Raw genomic sequence first — 10,350 nt, 5'->3', positions numbered from 1 at the left:
CAATAAGAACACAGACGCAAGTTCATTTAAAGCTCTTTACCTGAAACGCAGCAACAAGTCAAACTGAGCTGAGAGCATGGACACGTCACAGGTCTGATCACTGCAGAGCACTCATCCTACTCAGCCGCTGTTCTTTAATGTTACAACTTTGTTCTTATTTTGGTTAAACTGGTGTTTACAGTACAGCTGCAGCTCCACGTGACTGTTACCTGTCAGAAGGTAACATCCACCTGTGTTCAGTATCAATGAATGTGGATACCTGTTCACGTCATGTGGGACAGCAGAGAGAAGACAGACGAGGCTTTCAGCATGTTACCTTTACAGTCCAAAGCGTGTTCAGTGTTTCCTCAGCTGTAAATTAACAGAATTAAAGGCTGAATACTTTGAGCCCCATGAAGGAGACCATCAGCTGTTAGTGTGGGACTGTATGCAGTTATAGAGGTTAGGATCTGTAACGATCCTCACACACACTGCTCACACTTCAGTATAACTCCTAACACCTGTGGTAAGATTAATGTGTCCAGTCTCAAGTGCAACTGGACACCACGTTAGAAAACCTCCCCCAGACTTGATGTGCGATTTCATGTTCAATGAAGACAAAGCCACGCTCTCATCACTTTTGTAATCAAAGCCATCTTTATTGATTATGTGGGCACAGAGAGCAGCCTCAGACTGCGTGCAGGGCCCTCCAGCGGGCCAGAGGGCCTCTGTTGGGGATGTATTTGACCCCACAGCCATCAGGAATCAGACGCTTCTCGGCCATCATGTCATCAAAGTCACAGGCGTTGAACTTGGTGAAGCCGTACTTCTTGGAAATGTGGATCTGAGGGCGAGAGCACAGACATGGGTTCAGCCTTTCAGTACACTTACTTACACTAAGTCCCTGATGAAGACACATTTTGTCTCAGTGGTCCCTTAAAGCACTCAGCACCTCCCAGCTGAGGACATACACAACCAAAGAGTCAGTGTCTGCAGCCTTTGCACACCAGAACCGCACCACAGCGAGACCGGTCGGCTTAATAAGCTGCAGAGGACTCACGTCACTTTACATTTATTACAGCAGAAGCTTTGGGAGCGTTTACCTTCTGACGACCAGGGAACTTGAACTTGGCTCTGCGCAGAGCCTCCACCACGTGCTCCTTGTTTTGGGCCTTGGTACGCACGGACATGATCACCTGACCGATGTGCACGCGGGCCACGGTGCCCTGGGGTTTACCAAAAGCACCACGCATTCCAGTCTGGAGCCTGCCCGACACAAAACAAGAGGATTACAGGATGAGCCAGACTGCGCTCAGTGCAGCAGGGCTACGGGTCAGTCAGCCTCTCACCTGTCAGCTCCAGCACAGGACAACATTTTGTTGATGCGGATGACGTGGAAGGGGTGCAGACGCATGCGGATGTGGAAACCGTCCTTACCGCAGGTCTTCACCATGTACTTGTTAGCACAGATACGGGCAGCTTCCAGAGCTACAGGGGTTGAAGCACAACATGCATGAAGTTATAGGCACCGCTGTTTGTGTTTGCCAACAACCCTGACTGACTGCAGCATTAACACGAGCCAGACAAACTGAGGAGGAGGGGCTTACTGAGGTCATCACACGAGTGAGAGCTGTGCTCTGACGTCTCTCTGAACCCAGGACTCGAACGCAGTCAAGACAAACTTTACTGTTCTAACCTGGAACCTTTACTTTCCCCTAAGACCCAACACTGCAGCTACCAGGCTCAGTGCATCCTCTAACAGTAACGTACTCATGCAGGCAGCAGTGCATGCTTCCTTACTGAGTAACGTGCTCAGGGTGTGGCTGAGCAGCCTTCCTCCTGTTACCCACTGTGATACAGCAGACCCTCCACAGACGAGTCACACATTAGCACCAAGTCTATCTGCCTGATGCACTGAACCTGTGACGAGCCCAGTTTAACGTTCCTGGTGCCAGTAAGCAGCTGTGGCCCAGTTTAACTGGCTCCTTCCTCATATACACGAGTCTTTATGGAGCAGCTTTAAAGCTCGCAGAGAGTGTGTGTGCTGTATACTAGGATAGTTTTTATATTTAATATACAAGCTGTTACATTAGGTTACAAACATCTCACAGCTATACAATAGTTTCCCACAGTAGTAATCAGTACCCCCCCCCCCCCGAACAAACACTGGGAACAGCCAGTGATCTAAACTGGAAAACGAGACTGGCTCATTCAGCTATAACACTAACAAAACGTTTAAAGCAACCTGGTCTTTTAACCACAGAGGCCATCGTCTCACTGTCTTTATCAGTAAACTGCACTCACGGGCCAAAGTGTGCTCCTACAAAGAAGCACACACGTTACCAACAGGTGTGTTAGTCGTGGCTCCTGGTCTCCTCACCTTCTGATGACAGCTGCTCGTACTCATCAGAGACCATGTGGCCGCACAGGGGGAACTCATCCACCTTGGCCTTCTTCCTGCCCAGGTCAAAGATCCTGATCTTGGGGTCTGATGAGAACAGAAGAGGAAGGATAAGAACACTGAAACTCACGTCTGCATCAGCGAGACCAACTCATGGGCTTTTCCATCAGCGCCTACTCGGATCGACTGGAGTCACCTGACGCAGCTGTCGTCATAGCAACACGTCCCGAATAAACGTGTGACACGAACACTCCAACAAAGGTGGATGTGGAGAACATACCTGCTGCTCGGCCTGTGGCACGTCGTCAGACTCGGGGAACGAGACGCTCTCGTGATGCTACTGCCCAGCCAATCGGCGGCCTGCAGTCTGATGACATCACATTTTACTGCCTGCTCGGATCGTTTGAAACCCGGGCCAAGCAGGTACGATAAAGGTACCTTTATAGTACCTGGTACTACTATGACCTAATGGAAAAACGCGCTGAGCCGATCTGAGTAGGTACCAATGGAAAAGCAGCTTTAAAAATGAAACAATGATGACCAACTAATTAATTGTGAGCCACACAGCAGCAGCATTTTGTCTCAGTGGTCCCTTAAAGCACTCAGCACCTCCCAGCTGAGGACATACACAACCAAAGAGTCAGTGTCTGCAGCCTTTGCACACCAGAACCGCACCACAGCGAGACCGGTCGGCTTAATAAGCTGCAGGAGTCACAGCAGCCCACTGTGACAGTTCGGTCCAGAGGGGTGACCGTGATGTCACCTGAACATGGTCCCACTGAAGTGTTACAGACTGAAACAGGAAACATGGAGAACGTACCAGGCACACCCCTGCAGAAGCGGGACTTGGGGTACGGCTTGTTCTTGCAGTACCTGTAGCTGTGAGAGGAAACACACGTCACCAACACTGAATCTTAGTGTAAGAGGTGGACAATCTAACAACCCTTCAGCCAGCACGCTGGACCACATCAATCACATGCTGGCTACGCAGCTGTAACACCATCTGATTGACTGTAATCACAGAGTTTATGATGTCAGAGCAGGAAAGATGAGACAAAAACTAAAAAAAGCCAGAGTCTGTTCAGACACACATTTATCCTGTGATGTCTGACCTGTCAGGGACTGTGAGACCGCTGTAACCAAGTATTCTTCATAAAACGACAATTATCCCTTTTATCTGATTGTTCATCAGCGAAACCTGCTTGAAGCATAGCAACAACGTGTGTCTGACCCCAACCACGTCTATTTAAAACTAACAGCTAAATATAAAAGTGTCTTCTCCCAGCGGGTGTTTTAAAGCAGGACAAACAGGAGAACATACGGCAGCCTATCCTTGAGTCAGTAACACAAACTGGATCAGGACATTTCCTGTTTTACAGACGTTAAATCAAAACCAACAATTTATTTATAAAAGAAACCGCGCAGTGAGGACTCTCACAGTCAGGTGACCTTCGTGGGCTTATAACAGGGTCAGAATATTTGGTGACGGAATTATTTTATACCACAATAAACTGTGACTCGGAGCTTTTAAGTCTCTTCACGGCTTCAAACAGACTCTGGCTGGGGCTGAAAGTAGTAGCATTTAGCTTGTACTGTTATCGCACCGTGCTAGCGTGCCCCGTGAACGGACTGCTTTACGGCGCTCGTTGTGAACACAACATTTAAATGGACTTCACAGTGTAGGACGACAGAAACGCCGGGTTTTATAGCACATATTATTATTTTTATTCTTATTCCTCAGGCCTGGGGCAGGCCAGCACCGTGCACATGGCGCCGAGCAGGAGCCGCTGCCATTTTCCTCTGAAACACTCGCTCGGCCCTTCGCTCAAACGGGGTCAGAAAATGACTTACCAGCGGGCTGGTCGGCGGCCCATGGTTGCAATCTGGAAATTAACGAATAAAAACAAGTTACTAAACTTAATCTGGACAAAGATAAGTCAAAAAAACAGCTTTAAATTAACCGGTATGATGGAGAGCCGAAGAAAACGCGACCTCACCACGCACTCACCTAATGGAGGAAAGGAAGAAGACGTCACTTCCGCTTTGTCATATGGACAGAATGGTTCACGAGGGAAATTTTTATATTCATGTACGCGTTATTTTTGCTTCAGCGTAGTTTTATTACAACAATAAATGATTACTATATGGATTTTATTTAAAAACACAGTTGTAAAAATTCATTTAAGGGCTCTTAACGAACACCAAGTGAATGCTGGGAAGTGTAGTTGTATGCAACGTCAATGAGGCGGGTTAGCTACATTTAATTCAAACATAATTTTATTTAGTAGAACATACTGTAAATCTTCTCTGAGCCCAGACTCATTTAAAATGGAATCAGAGAAGATTTACAGGCCAGGAATACATTACATTAGGATTAAACAAGAAATCTATCTGTGCTCAGAGAAAATATAATATTTGTAGAATCACAGCCTATTGTCTGACTTGGTATCAGTGTGGTCCTCTTCCAAAAGTCTAGCAGCTGATCTCAGTTCACAGACATTTGCTGACTTTTGTTAGAAGAAGAGGAGACGCTACACAGTAGCAAACTTTTTCTCAAATGTTGTTGCCATCAAATTCAAAATACAGGGCAAAAGTCTCAAGGAAGTCTGACAGTGTTACTCTGCTACTCTTAGTATTTAAACTGTCTTTGAATAAGCTGGCTGGGAAACACAAGGCCCGGCCCTGGAGAACTGGGAAGCACACAGATCAGGTTTCTGGAGACCTGGCAGAAACAGAATTCATACTGTCTGAGGCTGGCACAGAAACGAAATTAGCAAAGGCTCCGTGGCAACCTGGGGCAGCCTCCAGCTGGGGCGGCTGTTGGAGCACCACTGGAGCAGCCTCTGGATCCGTGACAGCCTGAGGTGGCCTCTGGGGCAGCCACTGCATCCAGGGCAGGCTGTGGCACCCTCCAGTGTGTCAACACAGACAACCACTGGCACTCACATTCACACGCATTCTTTCCAGTGTCAGTAACTACAGCTTACAACTTTTTCACTTACTTTTCTGCCACTGAACAAATGTTTTCTTGCAATTCACAAGTTAAAAATTTTCAGTTAATATCTCAAACTTATTCAGAAGTAAATCTAAATGTAAACACAGCCAGTGAGTAGGTCACAGACTTACCTACAGAGTGGAATAACTGTTTTCATTTCCAGTGAAGCTGTGCAACATCACATCCGCCGCACTAACAAAACTAGACAGATTATCTATTTACATGTATCAGCAGTGAAAAGGCGTGCACATCCTTTACCTGCAACAATAATTCTGTTAGCTCAGTGTGTAGTGAAAATCAGCACGTTCCAAGGCCATTCCGCCGGTTGGCCAATAGGGGGCGCTATCATACCATATGTCTCGAGTCTCCTTCACTGTACCCTTCTTTGGCTAATTCCTAAAAGGAACAATGAGCTCATATCTGAAGTTTTGTTAATAGAGAACAAATGTTCTGTTGCTAAAGCATGTGAGGAATCCGAGCTTTCGTCTTACTCCAACATAACTCGACATAACAAGGAGTGTTCAGCAGTGCAGGACCAGCTGAAGGTTGGTCATGCTTGGGTCTGGCTCGTACAGGCTAGTACAGGCATTATCACATGCCTGTGAGATTCCTGACTCATCATATGCACACGGCGTTTGTTAAAGTTTTATCCTTTTGCAAGTAGATGTATTTAGGAAGTGGCAAAACACTGCCACTCCCTTGTGACTCTTTCAAAAACGCCCATGAACTCTTTCTGATATCCCCCTATAGCCTCGTGTGAAGGTCAGCTATGAGTTCTCTATCTTGTATGTTGATTCTGTTTTGTCTGAATTTGCTCCTGACTCTGGCGGAGCTAAAGGCCAGTGATGACGGCGGGACAATGGAAAAGGAGCAAGGACCAAAAATGGTGCTACAGTATGTGCCCGTTCTGGTGACAAATGACACACACACACACACACACACACACACACACACACACACACACACACACACACACACTGTAACAGAAATAGACCAGTCGTTTTCAGGCTTTAAGGCATCCCAGGCTGCAAAATAAAAAAGGTGCTTCTGTTTTAGTACAAGTACTGATACAACTGATGGTCCTGTTCTAAGACGACTCTTTGTATTACCCACAGATGATGTTTGTGAGTTAAACAGGCTGTTCATATGCCAGCATCGGCCTTCGCTCCCATTAGTATCTGAAAGTCTGATTTCTCATAGATGCTAATTTGAAAGTGCTAGCTGATATCCTTTCTATCTCATTAGCATGTTAGTGAGACTTTTTTTTCTAACATGCTAGCAGGCTTATCAAAAACATGTTTTGCATCAAAGCTGGCCAACAAGGAGGTTAATAAGAGGAAGCATTAGCTGCCATGATCAATCACAGTAGCTTGCTTACTTGCTAATGCTAACTCTGTGTACACACAATGCACAGAAACCACAGCCAGCAGCAGGTTGCCTTCCATGCTGGTCAATCATCAGTTTGCACATATGTGCTAACAATCAGAAACAAAGCTCCTGGCCTCTCACACTGAGGCGTAGTTTCCAACGAGATGCAAAGCAAATGATGCTTCCAGTGACAATAGCCAACTGTGTGCACAGATTTAATTTAAAGAGTGGACACACATGTGTGAGAAACTTTTGGAAAGTTATTAATGAAGCCTACTGTTGTTCTGCTATGGATAGCTGTGGGTCATCTATGAATTAGAAGGTCGGTAAACTGATCCCCAACATGACCAATATCTCCCCGTGGGTGTGAGTGTGAACGTTAGATAAACTGCCTCACCGTGGATTGAGGTGTTGAGGCTTGTAGTAAAACGTGCCACACTGCAAACTGAACTTCAGATGCAAACCAACATGATGCCACAGCTCGTCCTTTATATTCTGTCTATGAATTCTGTTTTCATGCTGTTTCCCGCCTCATATCTTCAGACACAAGAGTCAGATCATTCTCTCTGTCTACTCCTCCAAAGGTAAAAAGCTTAAAGTCTGAAGAAATACAGTGAATTATTAGTGTGTTTGTATTAGAATACATAAGGAGGACTGTGCAACAAGCAGAAGACGGCAACAATCATGTTGTCAAAACAATTGCTTTTTCTGTGGTTTCGTGGCTACATGCTGCTCTCTTGGCAACCCAAATAAAGAAATACACTATCGAGTTGTTCATTCTGCCAACCACACCCTCGCACACTGACACAGTTATGTTTCCATCACTACAGAAAATACTGAACGACTTCTTCTTTTATAAAAACCGACCCTGGCCCTGACTCCCACATGCTTCACTCTAATACTCCACTAGGTGTTTGTCTATAAAGGGGATTTTAGCGCCCACAGTGTGACTGTGTAAAAATAAAGTATGTCCCCACAACATGCCCAATACAAATATACACACACACACACAAAATTACACACTGATCGGTGTGGCTGCTGTAGGGTGTGGTAGGTGACACACTGTGTGCTGATGTTAAAACGGAAATGTGCTGGGAGGTGTATCTGTTAGAGTGTGCTGCCTAGAGCTCAGGGCCATCTATGCTCTTCATCAGTCTGAACACTCCGTGGCCAAAGAAGAAATCCCACTGAGAATAAGCTCTATGTGTTTGTATTTATACGATTATGTCAAAATGAATGTGATGCCTTGTTTCACAGCAACATGTTACTCCAAGGATCCAGGAACCATGATGGTGTATAATGGTAACAGTTACTATTAGAGAGACATATGTCTGTGAAGGTTCTCAGTCATCCAGGTCATCATACTGGACTTCTTTAAGTTGCTTGAAGACGTTTCACCCCTCATCTGAGAAGCTTCTTCAGGATGCATCTAAGGATAAAGGACACTCTTTCGAGGATGCCAACGTTTACATTTTGGACAGAGAGGACAGATGGTTTGAAAGAGGAGTAAAAGAAGCCATCTATGTCCACTGTGAGCGACCATCTTTGAACAGATGCGGTGGTTTACGACACCAACTGTCTGCCATCTATAATCCAGTTTTGAGTTCCCTCCCCAGACGCCTTAACGCCCACTCACATCCTGGGCCATTTGACCTCAGGAAATCGCATGATAAGGTGGGGCCAGGTTTGACAATGAGCTCACCCGAAACTCTGGCTGATTGGGACCCACACCCGTTTTCATACCTTGGCTCAGATGATTAGATGGTCATCAGGGGGTCCTTTTGTCCCTCTTTTGGGGGGAAACTCCCACTGGGTTTAAATCTGGGACTATCCGCCATTTGACCTTAGAACTGAAGAAGCTTCTCGGATGAGAGGTGAAACGTCTTCAAGCAACTTAAAGAAGTCCAGACGCTTTTCTTTGCAAGCTCCTTTGATTAGAGAGACATCAGAATGAGAGGTGGGCGGGTCACCTTTCAGCTGTCAGTCAGTGAGCTGTGGTCCACTCAGTGTCGTCACATAAAATCTGAAACCTTCACCGTTATCAGAAGGCTGAGGAAAGCTGGCTGCTGCCACGTGAGCAGCAGCTGCACTGTGACATGTGTCGATTAACACAAATGAGTAAAGCATGCAGGCTTCTGAATGCTTTCGGATGAGAGGTGAAACGTCTTCAAGCAACTTAAAGAAGTCCAGACGCTTTTCTTTGAAAGCTCCTTTGACCATGCAGGCTTCTCCATGCAGCAGCAAGTGTTCTCAGGTTCAGTGCTTGTTTGCATGTCAGTCATATTCTGGTACAAACAGTTCCTAGTTACCACACAGCAGTCACAGGACCCACATAGCCTTTGGGACAAGAATCAAGTCCGTGTCGTCAGTTTGATCATGAGAACAGTAAAGGTTCAGTGTGAGTTAAAGTTCAGCCAGTTGCTCAGTTTGCTGAGTCTCAACACCACCTTTGATCACTTTGTTCAGATGTTTAAGCTCAGACAAAGAATAAGGATTAATACTGACTCCTCAGCAGGTTGCCTCGATGATGCACTGCCCAGTTTCACATTAGCGTCTGTGGGCTCGTCCTTTCTGCTCGCCCCTCTGCATTCATCCAGGGGCAGAGCTGGTTATGACGTGGTTATACTGTCTCACTCAGTTCCTGACTTTCTGGGATTTGTTAAGTTCAAACCTTTCAGCTCTCAGGTCAACACTCAGACCTCGAGGTAAGATAAACGCCCAACATTTATCTTTGAGACACTACATGTAGTACATTACTATTTTGGACCATTTGCTAATAAAACCACACAGATAGATAAACCTCCGGGTTGGCTGGGATTTTCCAGTGTGGATGTGAAAGTGTGTGGTTTCTGATAACACATCAGGGTATTTACCCACTTAGTTTGCAGGGTCCCTCACTACACAACTGGATTTGAAAAACTGTAAGAATGCAAAAATGTTAAATGTGAGGCTTCATAACGGCGCGGTGGTGGTTAGCACTGTTGCCTGATCCAAGAAGGTCCTGGGTTTGAATCCACCATCTGGTCGAGCTTGCGAGTGGGGTCAGGTTCATTAGTGATTCTAAATTAGGCGTGATTGTGAACTGTTTTTTCTCTGTGTGTTTGCCCTGTAACAAACTGGTGACCTGTTCAGGGTGTACAGTTCCCATTGCCCTGTGGCAGCTGGGATAGCCCCCCACGGCCTCTTCATTTACTACTGCGAATGCAGGTAGTTTACCCCACACATCAGCATCACATGGTCCCCAGAGGAAAGGTTGGCACACAGCGCTCTCAACAGTGGGGATTTCTGCTGATTGTGCATTTGATGCCCACATGTTGTTGACTGGGAAGTGAAAACAAAGTGTTGCTACAGAGACTGGGAGCAAGAAAAACAGAAACAAATGAATCTGACTCACTCCTGCTTGCTCATCTTCCTCATCACTTGTTTGTTCTTCATGTTTGTCCATTGGTGGCCTCACATATCAGCCAGCATCACAGGGAAAAGCAGGCTGAGAGAGTAACTGCGCCGTCCTCTGTCACACATATTTAGCAACGTTTCCAAGTAAAGGCTGATCATATTGCAGTCACATCTCCTGAATTCTGTTGAGACATATCCACCCCTACTGACA

General features: G+C 46.0%; 1 protein-coding gene across 1 annotated transcript; it reads right to left on the bottom strand.

Moving 5' to 3' along the window:
* Nucleotides 1–613: 613 nt before the first annotated feature.
* On the bottom strand, nt 614–4,366 carry rpl10 (ribosomal protein L10). Its single transcript, XM_082519759.1, has 6 exons — nt 4,232–4,366; nt 3,201–3,259; nt 2,360–2,467; nt 1,329–1,467; nt 1,083–1,245; nt 614–823 (listed from the first exon to the last, which is right to left on the bottom strand). Exons 1-6 carry the CDS (start codon nt 4,252–4,254, stop codon nt 668–670), a joined length of 648 nt encoding a protein of 215 aa, XP_082375885.1. The 5' UTR covers nt 4,255–4,366; the 3' UTR covers nt 614–667.
* Nucleotides 4,367–10,350: the final 5,984 nt, after the last annotated feature.

Source organism: Aulonocara stuartgranti, assembly GCF_965226115.1.
Source record: "Aulonocara stuartgranti genome assembly, chromosome: 20".
In the NCBI taxonomy this organism is placed as follows: Eukaryota; Metazoa; Chordata; class Actinopteri; order Cichliformes; family Cichlidae; genus Aulonocara; species Aulonocara stuartgranti.
The sequence above is the reverse complement of the archived record's forward strand: the minus strand, read 5'-3'. Positions and strand labels throughout refer to the sequence as shown.

What these genes read in the sequence shown, in the direction of transcription:
- rpl10 (XM_082519759.1), bottom strand. Translation starts at nt 4,254, where the DNA reads ATGGGCCGCCGACCAGCCCGCTG. An exon ending in GGCCGCCGACCAGCCCGCTG is followed by an intron (nt 3,260 to 4,231) that starts GTAAGTCATTTT and finishes TTCCTCTCACAG; the next exon opens with CTACAGGTACTGCAAGAACA. An exon ending in CTTCTGCAGGGGTGTGCCTG is followed by an intron (nt 2,468 to 3,200) that starts GTACGTTCTCCA and finishes TGTTCTCATCAG; the next exon opens with ACCCCAAGATCAGGATCTTT.